Raw genomic sequence first — 15372 nt, 5'->3', positions numbered from 1 at the left:
ATTGTAGGCCTCGATAACGGCGCAAGGTATCAAGTACGCTGCTCGAATTCGCACCGTGCGGCGTCGCTTACCAAGTCCGGGTATTGGTAGCTGACGGTCTTGGAATGCGACTCCTCCACCCGTCGCCGCCTCATTGAATATGAGGTAGCTTGATGCTGGCGATGATCCTTATTTCTCCTGTGGCCAGGTCAGAACAAGGCGCGACGTTCCCGAACGCTGAACAACAGCGCTACGTGGCCTTGTTAGAATCCAATGGCGCGCGCGATGATGCTGATGATGATGACGATGAAGTTGATGTGTTTGGGCGTGTCCAGAAACGCGCGCCCTCACTGCTGAAAGTGGACGTCTACTTCCTTCTTCTTAGCCTTGCGAACAACGGCAAAATCACTATGGGAGATGGGCCAAGGAACACATCTTTAGAAATTTCTTTCTCGCCTAAAGATGTCTTGTGGCGAGCAGAAAATATATATTTTAAAAATTTATCACCCATTAAAGCGTAATTTTTCCCCAACAACAATGATGGTCATCATCACACTTGAGGGCATCTTCCTCTCACGGCGCGTACCTGGTGATTACCTGTCAGAAATGCTATGGGCGCACATAGTGTTACTAAGGAGGTTGTTTTAAACCAATACGGATAGGAGAACAAACTCTGTTGTGGGGCAGAATTACATCGTCAGGAATGTGCTACGTAGCTGGAGCATTCAGATAATAAATAAATAAATAAATAAATAAATAAATAAATAAATAAATAAAAATTTTATTTACCAGAAACAAAAGGAACTGAAGGGATACCTGGGCAAAAAGCTGTCGCAGCAGCTTGACGGAGGCCCAGGGTCCCTTACATGGCAGTAGCACTCACATGATATATACACAGCAAACATTACAACATTACACAACAACATTACACAACAAACATTACAAATCGCACGTATGTATAAAACATGTCATTTTACACTTGAATGCAATATACTAAAGTGTCACTATAAAGAAAGAAACTAATGACGCAAACCATTTTTACTTAGCGTAGCTGTGTGCTTATATTTGTTTAGTACAGTCGGTACATTATGTGTTAAGGACTGTAGACTGTAATTGTGTCGAAGCCATGGTACCCCCCATACCTCGGGGTTTCGTGTAGCATGTTTTGTGTTAGTGCATAATTCTAGCTGAGCAAGGGATGTAAAATAATTCTTAACATATTCGGATGAGAAGTAAATTGGTTCTAGTAATCTATGTTCGTATAATTTATCTACGCGGTTTAGTCTGTATTTGAGAAATATATTATCTGTTGGCGAAAGCCGATTAACGTTCTCTATATAACGAACGATTTTCTTTTCAACTATTACCAGCTTTTGCAAGTTACATTTAGGTGTTGTAGCACAGACAAGGTAAGAGTAATTTAGTAGGTAAAGTGATTGCGAATTCGGAAAATCGCACCGGCGCGCACCGGGGTGCCCTGGGGCGACGATGATTGGATGAAACGGCGCATTGAGGTGCCCCGGTGCGCCCGGGTCTAATACCCGTGTCACACGAGCAACTCGGATCTCCTTCAAACTTCCTTCCCTTAAAGGACCGAAAGGGAGTTTCACCTCAAAGGAGTTAGCTCCGTGTCACACGGCCTATAAGCGAGCTTTTGAAAGCTACCGCTGGGGGCCCATTAGGCGCTGCTCACCTCGTACGCAGACATGAAAGAAACACGTTATATATTGCTAAAAAGTTTTGGTTACTTGTCTTTTCATACAAAATACAATTATTTATGCATTACATTTTACTAATGTCATCTATCTTAAAGACAAAAAAAAACGAGCATGTACTCAACATAGCATGTACCTCATACACGGTGATTTTGTCCGCTCTGCTAGCCACCATGTGCCTACTCGAGCCGAATGTAGGTTCTCAACTCAAATATCTTTGTCAGTGCTCAAATACTATATTATATGAATAAAAACAGTTATAATTGCTGGTAAAAGTGAAATGAATAAAATTGAGGGTGATTTCTTGACTCGAAATTCAAGCACGCTGGGAACAAGAGTACTCCCTTCAGTCTGCAAAGGAGATCTTCTATCTCCTTTCGCTAGGAATTTCCTTAAACTTCCTTTGCTAAAGGACTGCCGTGTGACACGGCGCGCATATACCTCGAGATAAAGACGTCCTCGGTTGAAGGGAGTTAAAAGGACTTTAGCCGCGTCCGTGTGACAGGAGTATAAGACCCCTAATAAAACAAGTTTACAAGGTAGCGACACTCGTTGTTCTTTGCGCCGTCCTCCACACTCTCGCGCTTACTCTCTCTTTTCTACTTCATTCGAGTCTGTGATTGGCGAATTGCTTGCACGCGATGTGCTAAACGACTAGAGTGATACTTATTATATTGCAAAATGCTCAAACCTACTGCGCATGCTCTAATATAATCTGGTCGGATTTCTGCTGGAAGAAAATGAGTAGTCGTAGCCAAGACATAGGATGGCGTTTTAGAGTGTGCTATACGGCAGCTGGCGTTAAAAAAAAGCACACGGCGTTGTCATAAGCTGCATGAGAAGTTGCGCAACAATATAAAATGGGACGCGGTAGCTGACATACGAATTATATTCACCATGTGCAAGCACCTGCGACCGGCCTAGGAAACCCGGCCGCTCAGGTGGCATAGGTAATTGGCGCCATCCATCGGGAGGGCGGGAAAGCAAATCCGCTTCCCTTGTACGACCTCCTAGATCGGCGCGCACCCGCGCTCGCCGATCCAGGAAGCTGTGCCCTTTCGTCCCTCCTCTCAACTCCTTTCCTTGCCCTCTCTCGCAACGCCCTCACCTTCGACTGTCTCCGCGCGCGCCCGGCGCGAGCTTAGCCCGTTGCATGACGTTTCATGTTTCGTTATCTGCTGTTATCGGGAAGCGTGCGCTCGCTATGCGTTGACCGGCGTAGGTAGTTTCGTCAGCTTCGTGGTCCTCGATAGCTGTGTGCTTGTGCTCCGCGATGTTTCACTCGTTTCACGACTCGTACTACTCGTGCATCGTGCAGTGGTGCACGAACACCTAAAAAAAAAAGCCATGCAAGGTTGTTCCGGGTGCCTAAAGACAACAGGTGAGCGCGCAGACCCAATGACATCAGAAGGCGCATGCACACAAACACAGCCCTGTCCATGTGTGTGCTCCATGAGTCTCCGGACGTCGTTGCGCCTTGATTGTGCTACACTTCCCTCTTAACGGTAGAGAAAGCTGACAAATAGATGTTCCTCCTCATTGTCACCTTGTCTATGATGCTTTTCTGTGCCAAGTCTCATTCTGCAACTTCAGTGGCTTTCTTAGCTTTCCATTCCGCCTTCGGTGCGTTTTCTGTGTGTCACGTTCTACAAACGTACTAACAGCTGAAAAATTGCTGTTCGTGTTTGTGTATTATCTCAGTAATCGCCGATGGGAAAACCGTGCGAACAACCTTCATGTGTAGGCATGATACGCTTTTTTTTTCTTCTGGAAAGCATGAGCATTGCAAGTGTCCTAAACGCCGATTTTTGCAGTTCGTGTTTATTATACAGAGGAGTGCCCAGTAGCTACGACTTAATGCCTTAAGTGACGTAATTTTACTGCTAAGCATTGCGTTAGGGGTGAAAGAAAAGTCGTGTTGTTGGCTTATTTTCATTATCATCATCATGAGCCTGGTTACGCCCACTGCAGGGCAAAGGCCTCTCCCATACTTCTCCAAATACCCCGGTCATGTACTAATTGTGGCCATGTCGTCCCTGCAAACTTCTTAATCTAATCCGCCCACCCAACTTTCTGCCGCCACCTGCTACGCTTTCCTTCCCTTGGAATCCAGTCCGTAACCCTTAATGACCATCGGTTATCTTCCCTCCTCATTGCATGTCCTGCTCATGCCCCCACCCCCATTTACTTGTCTTGATTTCAACTAAGATGTCATTAACTCGACTTTGTTCCCTCACCCAATCTGCTCTTTTCTTATCCCTTAACGTTACACCTATCATTCTTCTTTCTATGGCTCGTTGCGTCGTCCTCAATTTAAGTAGAACCCTTTTCGTAAGCCTCCAGGTTTCTGCGCCGTACGTGAGTACTGGTAAGACACAGCTGTTATACACTTTTCTCTTGAGGGATAATGGCAACCTGCTGTTCATGATCTGAGAATGCCTGCCAAACGCACCCCAGCCCATTCTTATTCTTCTGATTATTTCAGTCTCAATATCCGGATCCGCGGTCACTACCTGTCCTAAGTAGATGTATTCCCTTACCACTTCCAGTGCCTCGCTACCTATCGTAAACTGCTGTTCTCTTCCGAGACGGTTAAACATTACTTTAGTTTTCTGCAGATTAATTTTTAGACCCACTATTCTGCTTTGCCTCTCCAGGTCAGTGAGCATGCATTGCAATTGGTCCCCTGAGTTGCTAAGCAAGGCAATATCATCAGCGAATCGCAAGTTACTAAGGTATTCTCCATTAACTCTTATCCCCAATTCTTCCCAATCCAGGTCTCTGAATACCTTCTGTAAACACGCTGTGAATAGCATTGGAGAGATCGTATCTTTTATTGGGATTATTGGGATTTTGTTGCTTTCTTTATGGAGGACTACAGTGACTGTGGAGCCGCTATAGATATCTTTCGGTATTTTTACATACGGCTCGTCTACACCCCGATTCCGTAATTCTTCCATGACTGCTGAGGTTTCGACAGAATCAAACGCTTTCTCGTAATCAATGAAAGCTATATATACGGGTTGGTTATATTCCGCACATTTCTCTATCACCTGATTGATAGTGTGAATGTGGTCTAATGTTGAGTAGCCTTTACGGAATCCTGCCTGGTCCTTTGCTTGGCAGAAGTCTAAGGTGTTCCTGATTCTATTTGCGATTACCTTAGTAAATATTTTGTAGGCAGCGGACAGTAAGCTGATCGGTCTATAATTTTTCAAGTCCGTGGCGTCCCCTTACTTATGGATTAGGATTATGTTAGCGTTCTTCCAAGATTCCGGTACGCTCGAGGTCATGAGGCATTGCGTATACAGGGTGGCCAGTTTTTCTAGAACAATCTGCCCACCATCCTTCAACAAATCTCCTGTTACCTGATCCTCCCCAGCTGCCTTCCCCCTTCGCATAGCTCCCAAGGCTTTCTTTACTTCTTCCGGCGTTACCTGTGGGATTTCGAATTCCTCTAGACTATTCTCTCTTCCATTATCGTCGTGGGTGCCACTGGTACTGTATAAATCTCTATAGAACTCCTCAGCCACTTGAACTATCTCATCCATGTTACTAATGATATTGCCGGCTTTGTCTCTTAACGCATACATCTGATTCTTGCCTATTCCTAGTTTCTTCTTCACTGCTTTTAAGCTCCCTGCGTTCCTGAGAGCATGTTCAATTCTATCCATATTATACTTCCTTATGTCAGCTGTCTTACGCTTGTTGATTAACTTGGAAAGTTCTGCCAGTTCTATTCTAGCTGTAGGGTTAGAGGCTTTCATACATTGGCGTTTCTTGATCAGGTCTTTCGTCTCCTCCGATAGGTTACTGGTATCCTGTCTAACGGAGTTACCACCGACTTCTATTGCACACTCCTTAGTGATGCCCATAAGATTGTCGTTCATTGCTTCAACATTAAGGTCCTCTTGCTGAGTTAAAGCCGAATACCTGTTCTGTAGCTTGCTCCGGAATTCCTCTATTCTCCCTCTTACTGCTAACCCATTGATTGGCTTCTTATGTACGAGTTTCTCCCGTTCCCTCCTCAGGTCTAGGCTAATTCGAGTTCTTACCATCCTATGGTGTTGTGACATTACTACCAGCCCGGAATCCGAATCTACAAGATGCAGAATTTGTCCTGCGAACGCCCTTTGGACAAACCCGGGGCTGCGCCGAAGGGCACAGCGCCCTAATTCTCCCTTGACAAGTCAAGATGCTGAGCCGTCAGGCAGCGGCGTCCTGCGGATAAGCATCGGCAAGCGACATGTCCAAACGTGCAACAAACTGCTAGACAGCCCGGCGCCGTATTTCGTTTTCCCTGGAGGTCACCGCGCACGGCAACTTGGAAGTGGGTGGCCAGCGCGGTCGCTGGTTTGACCTCTCGGACGACCGTCGAGTGCTGGCTTTGTATTGGGCCGTTTGAGTAACAATCGTTTCTCGGGGCTTTATAAGTCCCAACGCCGCCGCCTGGAAAACGGGATCCACCGACCCACCGGGAGCCGAGTGCCGCTCTCGAGTGGAGTAAGCTGTGTCACGCGTTGCAGTCTCACCGGACGTCGCCGAGCGGGAACAGTCGTGTTTGCTGTGAGCTCTCGGCCCCCGTGCCGATCCGATCCTGTCCTGTATAATGACCTGTATATAGTGTATAAAGTCCCTTTCGTTATTCTCACAGACGCCTGACTCGAAGTCTTCGCTACCAACGCTCTGTCACGAAACGGCTGACGAGCGCTACGGGACCATCTCAAAGTCGTAATAGTGGTGGCAGCGGTGCAAAGTCGTAACAATGGTCACTGCAGCGCACCTTGCCGAACACGTCCACATCTTGTATGATGCCAGGGTTAGCGCAGAGTATAAAGTCTACTTCATTTCTAGTCTCGCCATTCGGGCTCCTCCACGTCCACTTTCGTCTATCGCGCTTGCGGAAGAAGGTACTCATTATCCGCATATTATTCTGTTCTGCAAAGTCTACTAATAACTCTCCCCTGCTATTCCTAGTGCCTGTGCCATATTCCCCCATTGACTTGTCTCCAGCCTGCTTTTTGCCTACCTTGGAATTGAAGTCGCCCACCAGTATAGTGTATTTAGTTTTGACTTTACCCATCGCCAATCCGACGTCTTCATAGAAGCTTTCGACTTCCTGGTCATCATGACTAGATGTAGGCTTATTTTACCTGGTCTTTGATTGAGGAATATGCCTTTCTGCCAATGTTTTCAATGTGCTGCTGCAAAAGCCGACTACATTCTGTTCCCGCTTGCCACCGTTACTCAAGTTGTGGCCAAGTGCAATATAATGTGATAATGTGTATTTCAGTTTTTAGTACAATGTTATTTTTGTTCTGCTATGTCTTTTTCATTTTGTTCAGTGGTAATTATCATGTCACGCATTTCATATACTTTCGTGCAGGTTTATAAGTAAGCAATTGTTTTTTTTCGGTATGGCTGTCAATGAAACAATCTTAGCATTTTATTCTATTTTTTAGGTATTTTGCCTGTCATTGTTTTTGCCATTACCAGTGAGTTTTCCCTTTATTAATTGTCATAACTATGTCACACATGTCGTCCAGTTTTGTACATCGTATTGCATATATCAGAAGCTCGTCTACATTTTGATCTTGAGGGCGTTATATAAAAATCTTTTTTTTATTTGCGTGTGTGTACATGGAACGGCCTTCGCGTTTTCTAGCGTTCTTTTTTGTGTCACTCTCTGTGAACTTCTTGTGTTTAGTACTCATTTATATGTCATGCACCTATCACTTTTGTTCATTTTTTGAGCATGTATCACGCCTCGTTTAAGAGAAATCTTTGTTTTCGGAAACGAAGTCAATAAACCGAGACCAAACATCTGTTGTGTTGCGCGTAGTGTTGTTAGCATGGAGCGCCCACAGCCCAATGCGTGGCGTAGCGCGCGCATTGGCGTTGCTTGCGAGCTGGCTCGTGGTGTGCCGTAGCGCGCTCGCAATAATAATAATAAAAAAACAGAACACGCCGCGTACAGGCAAAAAGAAAAGTAAGCGGCGCGCGTGGCATGGGGGAAAGAGAGCGGGGCGGATCGCCATAATAAAAACAACAAGAAAGAAAGAACGCCAGGGAGAGGAGGCGCCGCGCGGCTGCTGTTCCTGTTGCCAGGACAACGTAAACAATCATGTGCGCCGCCATTTTGCTAGACCATCGCCCTCCTGTTAGGGCCGTAACTGAAGGAGACCATGGCGCTAGCGTCGAAAGAGCGTCTTCTCGAAAACAGCCAATGGCAGACATGCGGAGATTCACCCCTGGGCCTGCGTTCCCATAACTTGCAGCCTTGGCTCTGCTAAACGCCACCTATGAGACAGAGTGTACTTCATTGAAGGCAAGCTTTCTTTAACGCGATAGCGTTAAGGGCCCCGTGTCACAGAAAATCTGGTGTCATCGACAAAATGATTTCCGAACCACCCATACCTAGGCCATCCATGTGGCGCAAGAAAGTAACTGAACGAACTGAATTTCTCTGGCTAAAATGCGTAGAAAAATCGTAAAGTACGACTTACAAGCTACATGCATGATAGCGTCGGATTGTAGTTTGACTATACGAAAAAACATAATTCTGCTGTGAGAAAACTCAAAGAAACTCCTTTTCCAGCGCTTCTACCATTCATAAACCGGAAGCGCCGTCTGCCATTTGCGCGCGCCAGCATCCGAAGGTCTTGGGGGCCTTGGAGCGGCGCGCTTGGTTCCTCCGCCGCATCGTGGGCCACGCAAGAGGCCGCGTCTCTACAAGAAAGCCCGCCTTCGTGCATAGGGTTCGCGGCTGGCGTTTCCCGGTAAACATTACAGTTACATACTCTCCAGTTGCCGGGAAGCCTGAGAAGCAGTCAGGGACCTTTGAATGCTATGGTGTTCCACTGTTAAAGGCGAAGCTTAAGCGTCCTCCAATTTTTTTTCTTTTTGCAAAGGGTAAAACGCCGCCCGCGTTGGAGGCCCGAAACAGTTGTATGCCGTCGGTGCGAACACGCAGCCAGGCGCCGGTGTCGGTGATATATCGCAACAAAAAAATGTTCTTGCGCTGTAACAGAGGCCGCGTTTACTTGAATGCTGGGGCTTGGTTTGATTTGCATTACATTTTTCTCAGCAGTTCCTTCAGGTTTGCTTAGCCGACAACAAGGGCAAACGTTCTTCTGAATATTCTCACCCACACCGCGTCGTCTGCTCAGCATCTAGTTGGCGTTTCACCGTCATCGCGTCACATACAAGGGCGGAGTAGAAAAAATTGACCGCCCTTCTACTATTGTGAAGAGGGGTGCAAGCGAAGCTCGGGATCCGCGGCTCTTTGTTGTTCTAACGACTCGGCTTCGCGCTTCCTCACGGCAACGTCGGCACGTCGACACGTCGACGACGAGCCCTTTCTCGAGGGTGTTCCCTGCGGCGTTCATCAAACGCCGTCTGTTCTTCGACCGAACGCACGACGCGCGGCCCGCTGAAGTTCCTTGAACGCAGCCTGCTCTTCGGCAGAACGAATCAAACGCGGCCTCCCCCTGTGACTGCCGGGCCTGAACTGGCGGGAAACGGCGGGCGCGAGGCGCGCGAACACGCGATTACACCCTTTCCTTCCTCCTGAGGGAGGGGACGCCTGTGATTGGCTCGCGTTTTACGCTGAGTCTACTTCTTCATGCATATGAAACCCCGCTTTAAAGGACGCGTATGATGAATCGACAATGGCTGTATCGGTTAGCGTGGTGGTCTGGCAACCCGGCAAGCTATTTTTTATTTTCGTGCGGCTTGAGTTTTTCGTACGGCAACACCGACGCCGACACAAGTGAGGCAATTCAAGCTTCGCTTAATAATGCCATCAACCATTAGGCTTTTAAAGCGTTCCGCATCGTCAACGCATCGTCAGCGCTAACGCTGTGGTGTGCTAGGTTAAATGCTATCTGCTAGGTTAAACTCAAACATCTTTTGTATCTTGGCATCGTCTGTGTAGGCCTAACAACACCTAAACAAAGGGCTGATTTCAATAACGACGACAAATCATACCCATGTCCTGCATGAAGTGCATGCAGTGAGGCTAAGCGATGGCTGATTTCATCTTTTATTTCTTGCCGTCGGAGTGTAGAGCATGTAATAAGCGTGAATATCGATCGAAGCGTGCGCATTCGAGGGAGCACGCGAGGTGCCATGGCTAGTGGTGTAAAATATAAAACATGCACAACGTTGCTAGTTGGACACCGCGCATTATGCTTGTTCCTATACTGTGCCTTATACTTTTAACTAAACAATTGCTTATTCTATATGTGAGTTACTTGGATCAAAACATACATGTTTCTATTCGGCGCGATAACGCACACCAAACATCCGATTATTTATGCACGCCCTCATTAGTTTTGACCCTACGTGGAGGCGCTCCAGTGCAGTTCGGGGAGAAGTAAACCAGAAGGAAAGGAGGAGTGGTGCTACCTTGAAAACTTGCTTTATCTAGGGACTTCACAACGGTGCGATTAGCCGAATTCGCCCATACTTTGGCATAATATGATGATGACGATTGATTTTTATGGCGGAACGTGTTTCAGCATAACGTAACAGTTTTGTTACCCATCTCCCAAAGACTTAAAGAAAGGTATAGTGAACTAGAATATATTATAGTGACACGACCGGAGAGGGGCACCTGGCTTTCCGGCGTCCCGTTACGCTCTGGAAAGACGCTAGAGGTTTTGCCGCTCTCTTTCATACTGAGGCGCGGACGCTGGGCCTGCGTCGGGCACGGACAGGCATTCGTCAGTCTGCCTCTCCTGCGTTTGGCAAGACTTGTGAGTGTTGTGTGCACCCTTTGGCCTTGTCGAAGACACTTCTCGTGCGGACGGTGTGCTCTGAGCGCCTTCGCCGCGTGCAGCCCGCGGCATGGCGCTCGGGGCTTCGCTCCGGGTTGCCGCATTGGATACCCAATGGACCCAAAGCGTGGCTGTTCGCGGCGCCGAAAGACGACGACCTCCGCAAGAAGTGGCAGCGCAACCTTCACAGGCAGGACAAAGCTCTCACCGCTTCTTCGGCGGTATACGAGCATCACTTTGAACCACACTTCGTTCTGTGCGACTATGCGCACGTGATAAACGGCAACCAAGTGCGGATTCCGCGAGGGAAGCCGTCGTTTGCTCCGGACGCAGTACCAACGCTGTTTCTAGGCTGTCTAACGTACCTTTCCCCCGTAACCCCGCGACGAAGGCTAGAAAGGAAGAGGAGCAAAGTTTTACCAACTACTGAAGTGTAACAGAAGTGGGCGGGTCAACAAAGCAGGAGCCGGTCCTGCAGCGACGAGGATGATGCTGGAGCGCCAGAGCATGAAGATTCGCTTGCAGCCGACCGTGCTTCCTTCTCTCTCCACTCTCTCCGGACTACGGAAGCTCCGTCCAAGGATTGGTGCGGAATTGAGTTGGACAGTCTCAAGGCCGTACTATTTGTAACAACATCTTCCCAAATGGAGAAGAGTATACTCTTCTATAGAGTATACTCTCTATAGTATACTCTCTATAGAGATGTGGCCTGAAAAAGCTCAGTGTTTTACAACCTCAGGAAGAGAATTTACTGCGAAGGTGTACATTCAAAATCGGTCATTCTTGCATGATCATGTCTATGGACAGCTTGTACTAGTTCATCCCAATGTAATTAAATGGCCAATTCGCACTGATGTGGAAAGGCGATCGAATGAACTTTTTTCTACCCACAGCCGGCGATTGGCTTGTACTCGGTTGAAAATGCGTAGCGCGATGTTCGGGCTTAAATGATTTACCGGCATATTCACTACCAGAAATCTGTAAATAATAAGTCATTGCCCGTGTAAGATGAATGCTTTTAGATAACAGCACCGACCATTTTGAAATCTGCTTATCCTGAATGCGGAAAAGCGCCAGAAATCGTAGGCCGCCGCGCCATAGCAGTAGGAAAAGTTGCAGTGGCGCCATCGCGCGGCATCCATGCGAAAACGGGCTGCCTGCGCGGAGCCGTTCGTGCCACTACAATATATTATAGTTCAGTATAGAAAAGGTAAGCAAACTTGCGACCATGGAGGAAGGAAAAAAGAGGAGGGGGCATACCGCAACGCGATTGAAGCCGAAATCTGCTGGACCGGTGGGGGCCCAACACGTGATCGCACGTCAAAGTGCGCGGTTGTTTTAAGGGTTCTCGCTCTGCAGGCAGAGCCATGGCAGGGCAACTGAACAAGTGCGCACCGAATAAAACTGCTGACATAGCTACTTGGGACCCAAACGTCTCAGCAAATCTCGATTCTTGCTCCGTTATCTCGACGCAAGAGGTCACGTGTTGGGCCACCCCTGTGGCTTCACGGAGCGTTCGCTTGCCAAGGCTGGCTGCGAGACGTAATGCTCCCTTCTATATTTTTCGTTCCTCCATGCTTGTGACATTCGCGCCGTGTGACTACAGTCCCGCAGCAGAGTTGAAATAGTTCTAGGCATGGAAGAAGGAATAAGTTTGGAGAGAGCATAACGTCACCCAGCCAGCCCTGGCAAGTGAACGCTCCGTGACGTCAGTCCCTTTGCTCAGTGTCGGCCTAACATGTGACCTCTTGCGTCAGATCACGGAGCAAGAATCAAGATTTGCCGACATGGATCAAGGCTGCTAATTGGGCTAGTTGGAATGTTGGATTCAGGGTTACGATACTTCAGCGCAAACACAAGGAAAAAATGGCTGTGGCTTAGCTAAGGTTAAGCCCAGGATGCGAAGCATACTAGCCTTTATTTTAGTTGTTGAACCACTGATTAGCCTGGTGAACTGCTGTTGCTTGGCTATATTTGGTTCGGCTAGACGAAGAAACAACTCATGCGTTACTCTGCTTCGCCTTCAAGAGTGGAACGCGACAGCGTTCCCGTCGACCCGCCAAGGGGTGTAAGACAATGGGCTACGGCGCAGCGACTACGCGCCACGCATTGGACGCGGTGAGCGTCGAGCAACGCAGCGGTCGGCGCGGCAACGAAATGTGCGCCTGAGCAAGCGACGCACGCCTGAGCCTTAGAAACAGCTCGTTTCTAAGGCAACACCGCATTCACTAGAGGCGCTTTTGTACCGCTTTGTAGCATCGTACTCGTGGCTCAGTGGCAGCGTCTCCGTCTCACACTCCGGAGACCCTGGTTCGATTCCCACCCAGCCCATCTTGCAAGAGTTGAGCCAAAGCCACCCAGGAACAAGCGCAGCTGCTTATATACCTCCGCGACGCCGCGAGCGACGGCGCGAGTTGGAGCCCCGTTTCTCCTCTGTCGTGACGTCACGGTGTCACGTGGTCAGCCTTGAAGGCGACACCGCCGCGCCTGAGGAGCTGGGTTGAGCTCTAGTAATATGCTTCGCATAAAAAGCGCTGATGTCGTGTACTTCTTTTCTTTGTCTTTTGTGTTTGCACTGAACTATCGTAACCATGGATTAAATTTTTCCTTCCTCCATGTGAATCGGTGTCGAAAAAAATAAACCGGGAGTACAGAAGAACGGCAGGCAATTGCTCTAGTTCCCAGCGCATACGATTCCAGGCATTTCCGCAATCAACCTCAACGAGGTAGCACACCGCGAAGCTCGAGGTCTTACTCGCCGAGCTCAGCAAAGAGTGACTTCCATCGGTCAGGAGAACGCGGAGGAGGAAATCTGGAGTGAAAAAGATAGATTAACAAGATTTAGCGATATTACCAAATTCTATCAAAATCGGAGGCGAGTATTACCACCGCCTCACACTAAACTGAACCGAGCTGAGTCCGTTACTTGGAGGCGACTACAAATAGAAACTTATACGAGCCCATGCAACTAAAAACTTTCTACCCCGATGCACGCGAGAGCGATATGTGCAAGCTATGCAAGTTCGTTAGAGCCACCCTACAACACATGTTGTCGGGATGTGAAATATACCAAAATAATATGGCAGTCTCCCCGGAAAACCTACGGGCGCTGTGGTCGGCCGTGCTACTCATCTCAGAACTCCAAGACCAACTTTGGGCCGTCCAACGAGCCAAGGAAGCCGCACGGGAGCAGCAGCTCCCATTGGCCATCTAGGCGGTCCCAGGCCCGGGCCTCCCAATCGCCGGATTCCAAATAAAGTTATCACATCATACACACTAAAACCTACTGCGCGCTCTGACGTATCATCCGTGCTCTGACGTTTTTCACCACGTGTTGGGACGATACTCTTGGCTTCAATCACGTTGTGCGATGCTCCCTCATAACTTTTTCCTTCCTCCATGGTTCTAGGTAATAGGAGCAGAACTGCCCCTGTGCTGCGTTTCAATTACTGAGAAATTAGATAATTCATATCAAATAGAGTTAGAAAGAGCGACAAACGAAGATATTTCGTGCGCATCCACATTATGTTGTTGTTTATGAATTCTGACACTTACTCAGCAGCCAACTTGCGTGAAATAGCTTTTGTGACACCAGAACACAAGTGACAATATACCGTTTGGTTCTGTTACTTCCCTTACATGTGAAAAACATCAAGGCAGTTGCTTCTGCAGCCACTGCTAAGCCGCTGACACAGGGCACAGGGATTAACTTGCTCCGTTTAGTGCTAACATATTGTCTAACACATAGTGCTAGTATCATCTGACACACACACACACGCATCACAAAGCTGCGGCGTTCGTATATTTATAGTCTGATGTTTTTTAAACGCATCCCCATGTAACAGAAGTTGCTAACGGTGGAACTGTCTCACTTAGCATCTACATGGGCGCACAGACACGTATCTTGTGCAATACCTGTATAACGTGTTTAACACTGCATGTATCTTGTTTGTTTACTTTTGCCTTCTGCTCTGTCATTGGGATTTCAAGTTGAACGATCTCATATTCAAGCAAAATGATTATCCATGTCGTCGGTTCGAGGCGCAAATACAACTGGATGAATACTCGCTGCCTTGTCATTACTAGCAGCATTGACTGAAGAAAAACAACCTTTTTTTGTTTAATGCACCTTTGGAGACGACTCTTTTAATTTAAACACTTGTTATCCTTTCACCTATTGCACTTTGGTGAAGATTACTAGAAGGGTTTCGAAAGGCCAGAGTTCTTATGCGTCTGTCTCATTCAAGGCAGCTTGCCAGCCTAATAAAGATACACCGTTCATTTGTAACGGACAATTCATTGTCACTGCTTCAGTCAGCAAAGTTAAAGACACCGAAGAAAGCACCTTACCACTACTGACGGTATTTCGCTTGGCGGTGCATTGGCTCCATTGCAGCAAGCTTACCCTTGGCCGCTGAGGCAATGAGGCAAGAACTCGAAGCACACGCCGATGCTTGCTCCCCAAGACGTGCGACGGCCAGTGACGGCTTTCATGCGTAAAAATTTGCAATATGACTAAAATTACTTTCAACCGCGCAATAAATGTTAAAAAAGAAGGTTATTGTTGGAAATATAAATGCCTTCCAGTCAGAAAACTCGCAAGGTGAATGGAAGTTTAGTGTATAGGGGGCAGCACGCGTCACAAGAATGATGATTTCGTAAAGGTTCGGAAAAAAGAAAGACCTCTTAAAAACTCAAGGGTTTATGGTAACACATTAAATGCTGAAGATTACTGCACTTGATTACAGTTAAACCATTGTAGTACTCTGTCAGACTGATTTCTGACTCGATCCGCTCGCTTGTAAACAAAGCCAATAACATGCATGGCGAATGCTATATGTGTCGTCTGCTCAAGCAGACGGCCACAATAGTGGGTCGCCAGTCGAAGGAAGTGGCTA

At 47.6% G+C, this 15372-nt stretch overlaps 1 protein-coding gene across 6 annotated transcripts in view; it reads right to left on the bottom strand.

Moving 5' to 3' along the window:
* Positions 1–14913, bottom strand: part of LOC142563932 (alpha-scruin-like) — a 60176-nt gene extending 45263 nt beyond the window's left edge. For 5 of the 6 annotated variants that reach the window (XM_075674662.1, XM_075674681.1, XM_075674690.1 and 2 more), the window contains exons 1-3: positions 14825–14913; positions 13230–13286; positions 72–387 (exon numbers count right to left, since the gene is read on the bottom strand). In XM_075674662.1, coding sequence (XP_075530777.1) covers positions 72–134 — 63 coding nt within the window. In that variant the 5' untranslated portion in view covers positions 135–387; positions 13230–13286; positions 14825–14913. The remainder of the gene's footprint in view (positions 1–71; positions 388–13229; positions 13287–14824) is intronic. The other variant, XM_075674672.1, reaches the window with a different exon arrangement.
* Between the last annotated feature and the right edge of the window lie 459 nt (positions 14914–15372).

The sequence above is a fragment of the Dermacentor variabilis genome, chromosome 1, assembly GCF_050947875.1.
Source record: "Dermacentor variabilis isolate Ectoservices chromosome 1, ASM5094787v1, whole genome shotgun sequence".
Lineage (NCBI taxonomy): Eukaryota > Metazoa > Arthropoda > Arachnida > Ixodida > Ixodidae > Dermacentor > Dermacentor variabilis.
The sequence above is the reverse complement of the archived record's forward strand: the minus strand, read 5'-3'. Positions and strand labels throughout refer to the sequence as shown.